Genomic DNA, 17,704 nt, shown 5'->3' with positions numbered 1-17,704 from the left:
GGACCCAGGAGTACTGTGAGGCCGGTGGCACCATCAGAAGGCTTCAGGAGGAGTTAAAGGCAGCCAGGTCCCTGGCCAACAATTCAGGTGGGTCAAGGAGGGCCCAATACAACCAGGCCGTCCAGGAATTGAAAAGCGAGATCCTCACCCTGGTTGAGAGGAGGGCGGACATCTTAAGGGGTGCAGGTCCGTTCGCAGAGAAGTTGGTGAATGGTGACCGGTTTGAAGGGTCTCAGCCAGCTCTGGCTGGGGTCTGTGAGGATATGAAGGGCCTAGTGTCCAAGATGGAGCAGGCCCCTGCTGGAGAACTGCAGACAGCGGATAGTCAGCAGTCCCTGTGCAGTGACCTTCCAGCTGGGCAAGCTACTATTATTTCAAGCTCAGACTCCTCTGGGGAAGAGGGCGAGGACAGCGGCCCAGGGGGGCAACTAATGGCGTACATAAGTCACCTGGAATCCCCTGGAGGCCTGGAGGGTCTCTATTTTGGCAATGACCTTCCTGAGCGAGACCCCCAGGCTAAAAAGAAGAAAAGTGGCAAAAAGATCACCCAGGTGGAGTACAGGTACGTCAGCCTCCCTGGGCAAGCCTCTGAACCAGGGGAGGGGGGTAGCTGCATGGGTAGCCCCCAGGTCCGACCCAGCCTGGACTCTGCTAATGTGGGTTCAGTGCAAAGGAAGGGGGAGAGTACTAGGCATCCTGATCCAAACACCCCCTCGGTTCGTAATAAAAGGAGGGGTGACGGGCAGAAGCTGGTGTCTGACAGTGAGATTCCTAAGAGTGGGGGGTCATCCGGCGTCGGATGATCCAGGTAAAATATCAAAAAAGGCTGCGAAGGTGGGGGGTCATCCGGCGTCGGATGATCCAGATACAATGACAAAAAAGGTTGCGGAGGTGGGGGGTGCACCGGCATCAGGTGGCCCCCAGAAAGGCCCTGCGGCGGGCCTAAGTAAGGGGGGTCTCCCGACGTCGGGTGATCCCAAGAGTTCAGGGAAGGTGGAGGAAAAGATGGGGGGTCATCCGGCGTCGGCTGGCCCCCCGAAGGGCCCTGCGGTGGGCCTGGATAAAGGGGGTTGCCCGGCGTTGGGTGGCCACCAGAAAGGCCCTGCGGCGGGCCTAAGTAAGGGGGGTCTCCCGGCGCCGGGTGATCCCAAGAGTTCAGGGAAGGTGGAGGAAAAGATGGGGGGTCATCCGGCGTCGGCTGGCCCCCAGAAAGGCCCTGCGGCGGGCCTAAGTAAGGGGGGTCACCCACCAGCAGGTGATCCCATAGGTTCACGGAAGGTGGGGGGTCATCTGGCGTCGGGTGGCCCCCAGAAAGGCCCTGCGGTGGGCCTGGAAAAAGGGGATTGCCCGGCGTCGGGTGATCCCAAACATCCTGGGAGTTTGGGGGGCCATCCGGCGTCGGGTGGCCCCAATAAGGGCCCTGCGGTGGACCCTAAAAAAAGTGGAGACCCAAAACGCCGGAATTCCTTTGCCGGGGTTACACGAAATGTGATGGCAGGAGGCGGAGCCAAAGGTCGTGAATGCGTGGCTGGAAGTCCCTTTCCCCCCAGTGCTAAGGGGGGTGGGTCTGGAGGCTCGGAGGGGACTATATTTAAGAAACCCACCCTGGGTTGCTCCCCTGCAGGCAAGGGGGGAGCGGCTGGGAAACCTCCGAGCCGCCAGGTGCCTCTTACTCTTCCGGCCAAGAGAGAAGCCATTACCGGTCTGGTCGCAAAGAATAGGGAGAATGATGAGCGTGAGAGTATGGAAGGCATGGAGGTGTGTGAAAGGGATGAAGGGAGCAACATCATGGTGAGAGGTATGCGTGAGGGAGAGTCCAGGGGTGTGGAGAATTTAAATAATACAAGATTAAATGTTTCGGTGTCTGCTGGTGGAGGAGTATCGGAGGGAGGTACAGGTAAATTTACAAAAGTCACAAGTGAGGGTGGAGTGTCTGGTGGTTTGGGGAGGAGTGGGGGCCCTGGTCCAGCTGCCGCCCCGGCGGTGACTGCTCCTAGAAGCTACGCTAGTGTTGCCGCTGGGGTAAGTGGGGGACCTTCACCTCCCGGCTTCAGGGACCCCAGGTCACACGAGCTATTTCTATCCGCCTTAAAGAGGGGAGAGAGGTCGGTCACTATAGAGGGTGAAAAGCGCGACCTATCCTTTTGGATAGATAGGTTTGGCACAGGGGCCTTCCGAGAGCAAAGGCAGGGAGAAGAGGCATGGTCGCTTCCTACAGCCGGGCAGGGGGGGTCCAGAAGGAATGTGGTTCGTCTCCGATGGGGAGGCAGTGAAGCCTGCCCTAACCGTGCTAGGGTGGTGGAGCTTCTCCTCGGGATGGAATTCAGGGTGAGTGACATCTTTGCCCTGATCCACCCCTTTGGGACCTCCCTGTTTGATGTTAGCTTCGTGAGACCAGAGGGGCTCGAGCTCTTCTGGTCAAAATACGAGCTGGCTCAGACGGAGCCCGAGTGGCGGGATTTTGCAGTTCAAGCAATTACCCGCCAGAATGACACTAAGAGAGTGACCGTTCTGACTAGTAACGAGTCTCTCTCTTATGTTGACATCATGACCTGGATGGGCAGGTATGGGGAGATTCTCCATCCTCCCCAGAAAAACAGGGACGCACACGGTATCTGGTCAGGGGCCTGGACTTTCATGGTAAAGTTGAAACGTGCAGGTAATTCCGTTACCCACATCCCTTCTTCTGCGTTCCTGGGAAGGGACAGGATTCTGGTTTTCTACCAGGGGCAGCCGAAGGTCTGCCACAGGTGCGGGGACCCCACACATTTCAGCGCACAGTGTAAGGTGCTGGTGTGTGCGCTGTGTGGGGGCAGAGACCACCCATCCTCCTCCTGTGGCAGCATTCGGTGTAACCTGTGTGGTGCTTTAGGGCACCCATTCAGTCGTTGTCCCTTATCCTGTGCCAACATCGGCCGAGCCCAGTCAGAGGGCCAGCGGGGCCGTCGCTCCGGGGGCGAAGCTGGTGGCAGCAGGGAGGAGGAAGAGCTACGGGGTCTCGGCGGGGTGCCTGGCCAGCCAGGGCAGGAGGGGAGTCGAGCTGCTGAGGCCCCAAGGGATAGCGATGTGGATGAGGAAACCAGAAGGATGGAGAGAGAGGAGGTGGCTGCCAGTTCTGCCGGATCCTCCCGTGAAGAAAGTGCGGACGAGGAAAGCGAGAAATGGCAAAAGCAGAAAAAAAAAGGGTAAGGGAAGAACAAGAAAGAAAAATAGGGGTTCTTCCTCTCTAGAGTGGGATGACTCGGTCCCACTCACTCTGGTGCAGATACCAAAGGAAGGCCCCATCAGTTCCCTTACGGTCGACCTCTCTAACCGGTACCAAGCTCTCAATAACACCTCCTCTTCCCTGCCTGGGGGAGAGGCTGGGGGTGAGGTACCGGAGGTGGTGGCGGAGATAATTGAGGAAGGAACCCCGGGGGACGCTGGGTCTCTTTCTGTGGGGGACCCGGTTTCTTCCGGGAAGGGGGCCACCCTGAAGCCGGAAGGTGAAGGTAAGGATGAGAGTGGTGATATGGATGTTTCAATTTCATTAAAAAGAAATAAAGGAGAGACCTCTTCTTCCGACAGGGAGGAGGGGGAGAGTAAGAGGAAAGCCATCCAGCTCGATCACCAATGATGGCGGCACTCACCCTGTTGACGCTGGCATCCATTAATGTTGCCAGCATTAAGTCAGATGCGGCTAGGTTTGCGGCCTTTGATTTTCTCAGCCGAGTTGAAGCTGACATTTTATTTTTGCAAGAGACCAGGCTGACAGATTTGTCGGTCATGAACAAAGCCAAGCGTGAGTGGAGGTGCGGAGCCTCCTATTGGTCTCTTGCGGCCGAGCCGTATAGCGGGGTGGCGGTCCTTTTTAAGACCGCACAGGTAGAATGCAGACGGGTTATCGAGCTGGAAATGGGGAGGTGCCTGATCTTGGATATTCTCATGGGAGGTCAAGAGTTGCGTCTTATTAACATCTATGGACCCCAGTCAAAGGAGGGGCGCAAAGACCTCTTTATGAGAATTAAGCCTTTCCTTTTTACAAGCCGGCAAGTGGTCTTTGGAGGAGACTTTAATAATGTCACGAGGCTCTGTGATAGAGGAGGTTCCAATAACCAGCCAGGCTATGATAGCGTCGCGTTAAATAGAGTAGTTAGTGAGGCACGCCTTGTGGATGTCCACGTTCGGCACACCCCAGGGCGCACGGGATTCACTTGGTTTAGAGGTAGTTATTGCAGGTCTAGGATAGATAGGTTTTATTTAAAGGAGGAAGCAGTCTCCTCACCGTTATCGGTGGTGGAGGTGGAGTTCTCCGACCACTGTATGATTCTTTTTTCTCTGAATGTCACAGAGACTCCTCGGATGGGCAAAGGTTTATGGAAGTTGAATTCGTCACTCCTGGAAGAAGCGGAAATAAGACGGTACTTTGAGGATTTTCTTCAGAGCCAGGAACCGCTACTGGGCCTATGCAGCAGTAAGTCAGAGTGGTGGGAGATGTTCAAACATCGGGTAAGAAGGTTCTTCCGACAGATCTCCAACCTCAGAAGCCTGAACAGAAAGCGTATGTATCAGAGCCTGAGGAGGAAACTCGAGCGTTTGGTCTCGGCTGGAGGTAGCCGCGAGGAGATCTCCAGAGTGAAATCCTTGCTCAAGAGATGTCAGTATGATAGGCACGCATCTTTGGTTCTTGAGAGGGACTTTGGGAAGTACCGCTCGCCTGACCCCTACAAGAACTGTAAGATGTCAGTGAGTTGTAAATTGGTTACGGGTCTGCTAGACAGTACAGGCTCCCTGAAAAGGTCCAGATCAGGGATCCTGGAGGTCGTCAGATCCTTCTACTCACATCTCTTGGGTGGGAAAGAACTTAATCGGGACGGAATCTCGACTTTCCTGGCAGAAACCGTTCCCGAACCAGGAGTAGACCCCTCTCTTGGCGTTTTGACAGAAGCAATTACGGAAGATGAAGTCGGACTGGCGATTGATGGGCTCCGGTCCAAAAAGTCGCCAGGCCCAGACGGCTTAACATCTGAGTTTTATAAAGCCTTTAAGGAAATTTTAGTTCCCCTCTTGACCGAGGTTTTTAATGAATGTCTATCCTTGGGCGTTCTGCCGGAGTCGATGAGGAAGTCGGCCCTAATTATTCTGTCAAAGGGTAAAGATCCGCTCCGTATTGAGAATTGGCGTCCCATAGCGCTCCTCAATACGGACAGAAAGATTCTGGCAAAAGTGCTGTTCAGTAGGTTGGTGAAATTTGCACCCCAGCTCCTTTCTGGGGCTCAGCACTGCTCTGTTCCAGGTCGAAGCACGTTTAGCGCCGTGCTGAGTGTCCGGGAGGCTGTGGAACGGGGCAGGGTGGGTCTCTGGAAGGGGTTTTTACTTTCCCTGGATCAGGCCAAAGCTTTTGATCGAGTAAACCACGAGTACCTTTGGTCTGTCCTTTTGAGATACGGTCTGCCGGTGGGGTTCGTAAAATGGTTAAAAGCATTGTATTCAGGGGCTGAGAGTTTCCCGCTCGTGAACGGTTGGGTTGGCCGTCCTTTTGTAGTCGGGTCTGGAGTTCGTCAGGGATGCCCTCTGAGCCCCTTGCTTTACGCGTTCGCTGTCGATCCCTTCCTCAGAAGGGTAGATGGGGGACCGTTGGCGGGGGTGAGGATGGACCCGGGGGTCCCGGACCTGGCCTTGAGGACAGTGGCGTACGCTGATGACGTTACTATCTTTGTCTCCTCTCAGGAGGAGGCGGGGTGGGTGATGTCGGAAGTTGTCCGCTACTCGGAGGTCTCCGGGTCAAAGATCAATCGGGAAAAGTGTGAGAGTCTCTGGCTGGGAGGGGGAGATCCTGCTTTTGATCTTCCGGACGCTCTCCCAGAACCCCAAGATTCCGCTAAAATTTTAGGCATCGATTTCGACCAAGGGAATTATCCCGAGAAAAACTGGGAAGGCAGATTGAGGAATGCCGCTCAAAAGGTGGATCAATGGAAAGGGTGGTCTTTGACCCTGAGAGAAAGGGTTTGCTTGATCAAGACTTACCTGCTCCCTTTGTTAATGTACCTGGGAAGTGTTTGCATTTTGCCAGAACCTCTTTGGTCACGGGTCTACAGCCTGTTCTTCCAGCTGTTATGGGGGAATAAGTTGAACCCAGTCAAGAGGGAGGTTACTTACCGTACGAGGAGACTAGGCGGGTTGGGTATGGTCAACCCAGTGGTATTCCTCGTGAATACCTTTTTGAAAGCTAATATCGCAAACCTCTGGAAAGAGAGGGCTCCTCCGTGGGTATCCTCCTGTAAGGGATGGTTTCGGCCGTTCTTCCAGGAGTGGGAGACAGGAGGGCGTGTAAAGGACTTTCGTACACCGCACGGACATCTTCCGGCTTACGTTGCACCGGTTCTGAAGGTTTTACGCCAATGGGGGCTGACCGTGGGGGAAGTCAGGACGCTGGCCAGGCGTGTGCTGGACCAGAGGGTCTTGGCAACCCACTTTCAGAATCCATTGGCCCTCAGAGACTGCCCAGGTGGGGATTTGAGGGTGGGTTTGTCTCTTTTAAATTCGGTAAGAATCCCCTCAAAGTATTGGGACTTGACCTGGCGCTGCTTCCATGGTAAGCTATATGTGGGGGACAACTTGAAGCACAAGAACACCGAGGACAGAGGTTGTCCCCGGGAGGCATGTGGCAACACTCTGGAGAGCATGGACCACTTCCTGCTTCATTGTCCCTTCAATATAGAGGTATACAAGAGGGTAGGGGCTTCCATCGGTTGGCCTCGGCTGGCTGACCTTACCTACGCTGAGTGGTGTTATGGAGCATTCGGAGATCTGGGTGGCAGGGACCGCTGCACTTTATTTTTAGTAAGTCTAGTGGTTAGGTATCACACGTGGAGCGCACGGTGTGTAGTATCGACGCAGCATAAAATCCTCCTCGAGGACGAGGTAAGTAGGAATATTCTCGGTGACCTGGTGAAGGTGCGTTCTCTGGAGTTTGAAAGGTTGGGTAGGCCTCGAGCAGCCTTCCTTTGGAGGGGTTTTTGCTTTGGGGTTCCCTAGCCTGGAGAACTGTTTCCCGGTGGGGGGGCTGGATTCTTTCACCCTAGCTTTTTGTTTTGTTTTAAGTTAAAAGTTGACTAAAAGGCTTACGGGACCCGAACCAGGGCTGGAGGTAATGGTTATATTTTTTGTTATTTATATATTTTGCTGTATATTTAGGCTGTGGATTATTATACATTATATGGGTTTGTGGGTGGTATTATGTTTGTTTGTTTTTTTTTTTTCGTGGGTGGTTTCATGTTTCATGGGTGGTATTATGTGTTTTCGCGGGTGGTATCTTTATGGGTGGTATTATGAGTTTTTGTGGGGGGTTAGTATTACGTTCTGTGTATTTACAAAAAAAAAAAAAAAAAAAAGTGTATATATAGGTATGTATGTATATGTTCATAAGCATGATTGGCAGGTATTGGCAGCGGACCAGGGGATGGGTAGAGGGTAATGTGTGTGTAGTTTAGAGGGGAGGGGGGGAATAAATAATAATAAAAAAAATAAAAAAAAAATTAAAAAACAAAACAAAAAAAACCAAAACATTTATATATATTCTTGTTTTACTAATGTGTGTTTTTTTTTTCTTTTCTCTATTTAGTAGGTTGGAATATGCAGCACCACGGGATTATGGAATAGGTTGTCTAGTTTTTGTTGTGATATGTTTTCTTATGTCAATTTTGTAGTGTAAATGGGACATGTGAGATTGGGGATGCGGCCAGACCGGTAAATTTCACTCCTGTACAGTTTTTTGTAAAATTTTGTAAATATAAATGTTTGGCTATTATTTCTTGCAAATATTTCTGTTAATTTCTGTTATTTTTGCAAATATTTCAGTTTTGTAAATGTGTGTGTATATATGCTTCTTGTGATTGTATTTGGCAAATTTTTCTGTTATTTTGCTATTTTTGTTATTACGCCCTGTAATGTTTTTTACTTTTATAATAAAAAGATTATCACTGTGTTATCTGTGCTTTGACATAGGACTGTAGTATTTATTTGCAAACGTTTCTTTACTGTACTCATCTGTACAGTACTCACATTTTGCAGTAGAGTGGGGATTCAGCTGGCACTTTAGGGATTCAGCTACTGTACTGTGTCAGGAGGCAGGCAGACACAGCAACATTCAGCCGGCACTGTGCACTGGGGAGGGGGAGGAGTAGGTGCGCGCTGATGCAGGAGAAGCAGGAAGTGACCGGCATCAGCTGTGCACCGGCTCACTGAGCGGCGCCCGGGGTCATGGAGCAGTCGGCGCCCTTATCTGAGGAATGCAACTTTATTTGAGGGACCGCCGCTGCCCCGACACATCGACTTAAGTTGAAAACAGCTTTACTTAAGAGCAATGCTACTCAAGGTTTTACTATACTGTATTTTTCGCTTTATAAGACGCACTCTTTTTCTCCCCAAAGTTGGCAGGGGAAAAGTCAGTGCGTCCTATAAAGTGAACGTGCCAAACTTTGGACCTTGCCAGCAGCTGTGTGATAAGGATCGCGTGTCCCTATCACACAGCTGCTGGCTCCATGGGAGGGGAGGAGAGCCGCCCATACATACAGCTGATTGGTGGAGGTGAGGGAGCAGCAGTAGTTCCTGCCAGCGCTCACCAATCAGCTGTACCCATGGGCGGTTCTCCTTCCCTGCTATGGAGCCGACAGCTATGTAATAAGGATATGCAATCCTTATCACACAGCTGCCGGCCTGGATCGCCCCATAGCAGGATAGGAAAGCCGCCATTACATACAGCTGATTGGTCATCACTGGTGGGAACTTCTGCTGCTGCCCCACTTCCACCAATCAGCTGAAGAACAGGGTGACAACCAATAGGACCCCCCATTAAGTTGTCAGTCACCTCTTCCAGGATCTTGAAATCCTGAATAGCAGATTAGCCTAGTTATGCTGAAATGTGTATCTCATATCTCACCATAAGATGTGCCATGCAGGGTTCCTGTTGGGTGACAAATTATGGAATTGTCATTACATTATCACTCAGTTCTTCTAGGATCCTGAATGCGAAATGCACAGTTGTGAAATACCATATACATCGCTATAACTAGTCAAACATGGCATTCAGGGCTCCTGGAAAGCTGGGTGAAAAGTAATAAGACCAGCATTACATTTACACTCAGCTGTCCCTCAATACTGAATGGCAGATTGACCTAGCGGTATATACTTCATTCCAAGGTTATACTATTGCTCTTTATTCCTACTGTAATACCTCACTGCCTGGTCTGGGTGAGTTCAATTTTTCTCCGTTTTCCTCCTCTAAAACCTATAATGCATCCTATAATGTGAAAAAATACAGTAAATAGTAAAAAGATTAATACTGAAAGTGTTGGCCCTTTAATATATAATGTAAGATGAAATGTAGAGGGTGATGATGAGAAAACAAATCTTTTAAATAGTTTTTTCTCCAGTGTATTCACAGAGAAAAATGCATTGTCAGATGCAATGCAGTGTATTGTAGTAGAGCTGTGTGTGTAATGTGCTGTATATGTTATGTGTGGGATCAGGATGGATGTAGTAGAGCTGTGTGTGTGATGTGTGTGAATCAGGATGCATGTAGTACACTGGTACTATAATTTCTTAATAATTACTAGTCTTTTTATACCCAGGACTTTAACAAGGGGGCGCTGTAATAACTAAGTATAGACATATCAGAGATCAGTACAAAGATCTCTCAGTCATCTATTATACCCAAGACATGACTGTAACAAGAGGTCACTCTCATAACCATGTATAGATATAGCAGTACAGATATCTCTTCCACCATCTATTTATTCCTAGGACTGTAACAAGGGGGTGCTCTAATAACTATGTAAAGATATATCAGGGGTCAATACAGAGATCCCATCATCTATTATAGCCAGGACTGTGACTGTAACAAGGTGGTGCCCTCTCCGTCTAGAGGAAAGAAGATTTCTACACAACCTAGAAGGGGGTTCTTTACTGTAAGAGCAATGAGACTATGGATCTCTCTTCTGAGGATGTCATGATGGCGAATTCGATAAAAGAGTATAAGAGGGACCTGGATGTCTTTCTAGAGTGTTACAATATTATATGTTATATCACTGATCACTCAGTGGGGTCGGTGATCCGGGGATTATTTCGATTGCCAGATTGGAGTCAGGAAGGATTTTTTTTCCTGTAAATGAGGAAGATTAGCTTTTTTTGCCTTCCTCTGGATCAACATTGGAGGATTAATAGGCTCAACTAGAGGGACATATGTCTCTTTTCAGCCTAACGTACTACGCTACTATGTTATGGAGTATATGATGATGAAGTCGTATATAACAGCAATGGTGATGATTTGCAAATATGCAACCTGTCCTACCACACATTAAGTGAGTCACAGGTATCAGTCCTCACAAAAGTACTGTCATTTACTCCTACTCCAGCATTCTCACGTTTCAGTTGGATAAAGGACACCAATTTATTCTCCAGGAAGCTCGTTCTCCATAAGTATCAGATTATAAGAACTACACAGGATGCTCAAGGGAATCAGAATATTCTTGCAGCCCTGGAGCCTCAGAAAGACATCTTAAAATGACACAGGCACACCGGTTATGACGCTCCCTTTACTAGACTAAAACTAAAATCCAAAAATACACCAACCTTGAGCTAATACAGCCGTAGAGAACTATTTACTTGTTTAGTAACAAAAGAAATTTCTGAGATCAAACCAAAGAAAATCTGATAAAGTTGTGGTGCCCCACGGCGACCAAGACACAAGACCCACGCTGAGGAGCTAGCGGGAGTAGAGGTGTCACTAGTCACGGTGACTCTACTAGACTCCTCGCCGAAGGGACGCACGGAACCTTAGCAAAGTCACAGCTCGGCCTCTTCCAGGCAACGCCAGGTGGTGGTTACCTGACTAAGTGTAGTGGACTGGATGAGTTGTCATGCGTGACGCCACCGTTCCTTTCACACTGATGATTCTCTGGCGGGTAAATAAGAGAGTCCACACACAGTGAACTTTAAATACCTCAATCACTGGGAATGGCAGTGACTAGCACTTTACTTCTTGCCAATTAAGATTCACACATCAGTGCAGGAATGACATGTAGGCAAGGTCAGGGAGGAGAGCAAAGGATGACATCCCACCGTCAGGCTATCTGTAAGGTTCTGCTCCTGGAAAGAGAACACTCGAGAGGAGGATGGGGGAAGGGAACCATCCACTGACACTCACTTGTACTCTGTAGCATGAAAAATGCACAGCAGACTCCTTTCTTCTCTCTCTCCCTTTCACTCATCAGAGGGGGTTCCTGGAATGGTGGTAATCTGGATACCTCTCCTCCGCTTTCATCACTTAACCATATGAGGGTTGAAGGTACCCCATGCGGCCAGCACTCTCACTACTTTCTCAACAGTGCCGCTTGTCGGAACTGTTAACACTTTAAATACCGCTCTGACAGCGGCGCGGCTCGTCGGAACTGCTGTCGCCGGGTGGCCGCTTGAAGAAACAGCCTGCACCCGACGTTCAGGGGGCCCGTACAGTGTCCCATGATGAGATCGCGGGACACTGTGCGGTTGCTAGGCAGCCGGGGACCTCCTGAAAGGCCCCAGGGCTGCCTATGAAGAGTGCCCATCAAGTGCACGACTTGATAGGCGCTCTGCATAGACAGCCCTAGGGCCTTTCAGAAGCCCCCCGGCTGCCTAGCAACCGCGATCTGACCGGACAGGCTTCTATCAGGTTTGATAGAAGCCTGCCCGGTCCCTGCACAGTATGATGTAATGCCATAGCATTACATCATACTGTGCAGGACAGATCATATCTTGCGAAATTCGTAAGTCGAATGTTCGCAAGTAGGGGACTATCTGTAATATTCAGCACCAACTGGGTAAACATTTTTTATACACATGTGGGACACATTTTTCCCTCACAATGGGCTTGTGGAAAAACTATTATTATTCATTCTCACATACAGTTATATTTTTGACATAACCTTTTTTTGTTTAAAAACAGGGCACAGCAGTGGCCACATCGTGTCCACCAAGCTACGCAAATTTATTCCTAGGGTGGTGGGATTCCACAGTGGTATTTTCTGATGAGATGGAACTTTACACAAGTCACATATTGTTTTGGGGCGGATTCATCGAGGATGTGCTTATCATATGGGATAGAGATGGGGCTCCCTTCGAGGTATTCATATCCACTTTTAATAACAATAACCTCGGTCTGCTGTTATTTGTGATGTCCATGAAAAGCAGATCCACTCTTTAGGTTTGGACATCTCACTGGATGAGAATGGATGAATTAAACCCAACATCTATAGATAACCACAACTGCAAACAACCTGCTCACTAGAGTAGTCACCCCACCTCCCACACTCACAATCAAGAGGGGCATTATAGTGGGGCAATACTTAAGAGCAAGAAAAAAACTGTTCGGACAAAACATCTTCCCACAGGGTGTGACATTAATTGTTCATGGAAAGCCTGTGATTCCTGCTCCCGCACCCCCTCATAGGGAAAGCCTGTGAGTCCTGCTCCCCCCACCCCCTCATAGGGAAAGCCTGTGAGTCCTGCTCCCCCCACCCCCTCATAGAGAAAGCCTGTGAGTCCTACTCCCCTCACCCACTCATAGAGAAAGCCTGTAAGTCCCACTCCCCTCACCCACTCATAGAGAAAACCTGTGAGTCTTACTCTCCCCACCCACTCATAGAGAAAGCCCGTGAGTTCTGCTTCCCCCACCCACTCATTCAGAAAGCCTGAGTCCTGCTCCCCCCATTTACTCATAGAGAAAGCCTGCGAGTCCTGCTCTACCCACCCACTCATAGAGAAAGCCTATAAGCCCCGCTTCCTCCTCCTACTTATAAAGCCTATGAGTCCTGCTCTCCCACCCACTCATAGAGAAAGCCTGCGAGTCCTGCTCCCCCCACCCACAAAGATAGCCTGTGAGTCCTCTTCCCCCTTCTACTCATAGAGAAAGCCTGTGAGTCCTGCTCTCCCCACCCACTCATTCAGAAAGCCTGAGTCCTGCTTCCTCCTTCCACTCATAGAGAAAGCCTGTGAGTCCTGCTTCCTCCTTTCACTCATAGAGAAAGCCTGTGAGTCCTGCTCCCCCCGCCTACTCAGAGAAAGCTGTGAGTCCTGCTCCCCCCGCCCACTCATAGAGAAAGACTGTGAGTCCTGCTCCCCCACTCACTCATAGAGAAAGCCTGTGAGTCCTGCTCCCCCACCCACTCATAGAGAAAGCTTTTGAGTCATGTTTTCTCTGTTAGTCCTGGCTACAGTTAAGCAGTTTTTAACAACATGAAAATATGGAAAACAATATAATACTGTATATCCCTGATCTCTGCATCTCCCCCTCTATATGATGCTGTCCTCAGATAGGAGACCTGATAGAATCATTTTAAACCTGTAAAAAATAGACTTGCAACTGCACAGGCCATAAACATTGCTGAAGGCCCGTTCTTCTGACACTTCCACTGCTGAAACACAAAACTTTCCATTGCTGCTACCACGTCAGGTTTGATACTCTACAGCCATAGATACAATCAAGAATGTATCTGCAGAGTAAGAGGGATGGAGAGGGTTGCTTCATTTTGATTGACTTCCAAGAAGAGCTAAGACTCTTTGGGTGACCAGGTGACAGTGAAGTAGATTTGACACCCGTCCGGTATATATGTCCAAATTCCGGTGCCAGTATTTACTTTTTACGAGCCATATTAATGGCTGGTAAATAATAATTGCCAGCTGACAGCAGGGCCGGGCAGCAACCCCGCAACATCTAGTATGTCATTCTCTCTTCCTCTCTCTCTTCAGCTCCCATCTGGCCGCCATAATCATAGATGTGGCTCCTGACCTCTCCTCCTGGTGTCTGTGTCCCGCACGTCCTGTACGAGAGGTCAGGGATCACAGCTCTGATTGCGATGGCCAGCCGAGAGCTAAAGAGAGCGAGGGAGGATAAGTGACATACTGGATGTTTTGGGCTTGCTGCACAGCTGCAGGTTCAGGGTGTGGAGGGTGCAGAGGGGGCCCTATTATTATTGAGGCCACTACCAGAGTCACTATTAATATTGGGGTTGCAATTGGGGGCACTATAACTACTAGGATAACTATTACTACTGGGGGCATTATTACTATTGAGGCTACTCAGGGGGGGACAATTATTATTGGGGCCACAACAGTGGGCACAATTACTAGTTGCAGCCACTAGAGTAAACTGAGGTAAAGATATATGTTGTGATAAGCCACACACCCTATTTTCCTGGCTGGTATGTTTTGTGACAAAGTTGGCAACCCTACAGAGAAGTTGCCCACGAGAGCGGACACGTCTTGACTGCCTGACAGACAGCTACTTCCTGTCCCAGAAACTAAATCAAGACCGCTAAGCTTACTAGAAGAAAAGGGTGCACAGATTTGTGAGATCAGACAAAAGCTGAGCTGTAGGTGGAGAGCTGCTAGAAAACAGTGTTCAAGCCGAAACTGCTGGTGTACAGTAGATGTAGCATAGTATCTTCAGCTTATCGCAGTCGCTATGTTTTGTTGTCCACTACTCACTGTGCTGATGTCAGTCCAATCTAACTGAAGGGCCAAGGTCCACATTCGCAACACTGGAGGGCCACATTCAATCTTGGAGGGCCACAGAAGAGATGCATGTAATCTGCTTCCTTACCTCGCCTTGGTCATCTTTGGACTCTTGTCTTGGTCGGAGTCCTCGTCTCTCCTCCTCCAGAGCTGTCTTCAATGTGCGCAGGATCATGTGTGTAACCACGGACTAAATGTAAAGATGTGATAACATGGTGACCGCTCGCGGCAGCAGGATACATCTAACGCACATCTCATATCACACCATTAACAACCGCAAGGACAATGGCAACCAGGCTGCGGTGGTGAGAAGTGTTGGTATTGTACTTACCACTGATCAGGAAGCCAACGTCACCGTGTCACATAGACACGACATATCACGCAGGGTTAGCTGGGGTCACAGTCGCAACACATTGAGGAAGCCGATCCTGTTCTGGTTTCAAGATTGTCACATTAAAATGGAGATGTCTAACCACAAATAAGAGTGAATAGTCTCTCTTGCACAGTTGTCCCTCTGAACTCCAAGTAGTGATTAGAGCTTGCTGATAATTGGCCGGTCTTAGCGAAACTGGATGTTGATGGGGACGTCTCAGCGCTGGTCTAGGTATCTTCTAAGAACTGCTCAGCCTCACCTTGTCCTTTGACTTGCGTCACATCCTGGGGTGCAGGAAGAGAATCAGGAAGTCTGCAAGAGAGCGTTTCCTGCATCGAAAAAATGCCCAGTACTCCAGTGTATACAAAGTATTGTCTCTGTACAGAATTATATTAGGGCTGTGATACCGGTCACCATTGTGTTACCAGACTGGAGGTGGCAAGCGATTCCGAGCTCCACTTCTGCTTTCTGCATAGAGAACTGTCTAAATATGAATATATATATATATGTATGCAGTGTACTCTGTCACTTCCCCATTTTGAGATGAACTAATGTTTTGTAAGTTTCCACAATTTATACATAAAAAATATAATGAGCGTGGCATCATTGAATTACGTAATAACCAACTAAGTGTGTTCTTCTCTAATTTGAAGAGCAGCGTCACTCACAGCATCAATGATCATCAAACATACAGTTACCCGTTCTAAGTTACATGACATTTCATATATTCTACAAAGAAAATCCCCACACACATTCATTCATTCTGAATATTCCCCACATCATACCACAGGTCTCAGGTTTTCATTAGCTAGGAGGCACTCACCTCTATGGTGTCACCCCCTGTGGAGCAAAGCACTGTATATAAAGAGCAAAAAAAGTGGGAGAAAAGATGTGATAACTAAACTATGAACAATTCTTCCAACTTAAAAAAATATATATTGGCCCAGGTATGAGATTATAACAACAATAATATTGTCTCCTATATTATAAAGAAATGCTATAATACTGCCCCTATGTACAAGAATATAACTACAATAATACTGCCCCTATGTACAAGAATATAACTACTATAATACTGCCCCTATGTACAAGAATATAACTACAATAATACTGCCCCTATATACAAGAATATAACTATTAGAATACTGCTGCTATGTACAAGAATATAACTACTATAATACTGCTGCTATGTTGAAGAATATAACTACTATAATACTGACCCATATGAACATGAATATATCTACTGTAATACTGCCCTCTATGAACAAGAATATAACTACTATAATACTGCTCCCTATGTACAAGACTATAACTACTATAATACTGCTCCCTATGTCCAAGAATATAACTACCATAATACTGCCCTCCTGTGTACAAGAACATAACTACTATAATACTGACCCATATGAACATGAATATATCTACTGTAATACTGCCCTCTATGAACAAGAATATAACTACTATAATACTGCTCCCTATGTACAAGACTATAACTACTATAATACTGCTCCCTATGTCCAAGAATATAACTACCATAATACTGCCCTCCTGTGTACAAGAACATAACTACTATAATACTGCTCCCTATGTACAAGAATATTACTACTATAATACTGCTCCTTATCTACAAGAATATAACTACTATAATACTGTCCTCCTGTGTACAAGAATATAACTACTATAATACTGCTCCCTATGTACAAGAATATAACTACTATAATACTGCTCCTTATCTACAAGAATATAACTACTATAATACTGTCCTACTGTGTACAAGAAAAAACTATTATAATACTGCTCCTATTTACAGGAATATAACTAATGTAATAGTGCCCGCTATGTACAAGAATATAACTGCTATAATACTAACCCCTATGTACAAGAGTATAACTACTATAATAGTGCCTCCTATAAGCAAGAATATAACTACTATAATACTACCCCCTATGTACAAGAGTGTAACTATTGGGATACTGCCTCCTATGTACAAGAATATACCTACAATAATACTGCCTCATATGTGCAAGAATATAACTATTATAATACTGCCTTCTATGTGCAAGAATATAACTACTATAATACTGCCCCTTATGTACAAGAATACAACTTCTATAATATTGCCCCCTGTGTGAAAGACTATAACTACTATAATACTACCCCCTTTGTACAAGAATATAACTGCTATAATACTGCTCCTATGTACAAGAATATAAATACTATAATACTGCCTACTATGTACAAGAATATGACTACTATAATACTGCCCCCTATGTACAAGAATATAACTTCTATAATACTGCTCCCTATGTACAAGAATATAACTACTGTAATACTGCTCCTATGTACAAGAATATAACTACTATCATACTGCCCCCCGTGTACAAGAATATAGCTACAATAATACTGCTCCTATGTACAAGAATATAAATACTATAATACTGCCTACTATGTACAAGAATATGACTACTATAATACTGCCCCCTATGTACAAGAATATAACTTCTATAATACTGCTCCCTATGTACAAGAATATAACTACTGTAATACTGCTCCTATGTACAAGAATATAACTACTATCATACTGCCCCCCGTGTACAAGAATATAACTACAATAATACTGCTGCTATGTTGAAGAATATAACTACTATAATACTGCTCCTATGTACAAGAATATAACTCCTATAATACTGCCCCCTATGTACAAGAATATAACTACTATATTACTGCTCCGATGTACAAGAATATAACTACTCTAATACTGCCTCCTATGTACAAGAATATAACTACTGTAAACTGCTCCTA

General features: G+C 47.3%; 1 protein-coding gene across 1 annotated transcript in view; it reads right to left on the bottom strand.

The window, feature by feature from the left end:
* Positions 1–15,153, bottom strand: part of RGL2 (ral guanine nucleotide dissociation stimulator like 2) — a 63,266-nt gene extending 48,113 nt beyond the window's left edge. Inside the window, exons 1-2 of the mRNA XM_066581307.1 lie at positions 14,861–15,153; positions 14,618–14,719 (exon numbers count right to left, since the gene is read on the bottom strand). Coding sequence (XP_066437404.1) covers positions 14,618–14,704 — 87 coding nt within the window. The 5' untranslated portion in view covers positions 14,705–14,719; positions 14,861–15,153. The remainder of the gene's footprint in view (positions 1–14,617; positions 14,720–14,860) is intronic.
* Between the last annotated feature and the right edge of the window lie 2,551 nt (positions 15,154–17,704).

Source organism: Eleutherodactylus coqui, chromosome 10 (assembly GCF_035609145.1).
Source record: "Eleutherodactylus coqui strain aEleCoq1 chromosome 10, aEleCoq1.hap1, whole genome shotgun sequence".
Taxonomy (NCBI): domain Eukaryota; kingdom Metazoa; phylum Chordata; class Amphibia; order Anura; family Eleutherodactylidae; genus Eleutherodactylus; species Eleutherodactylus coqui.
The sequence above is the reverse complement of the archived record's forward strand: the minus strand, read 5'-3'. Positions and strand labels throughout refer to the sequence as shown.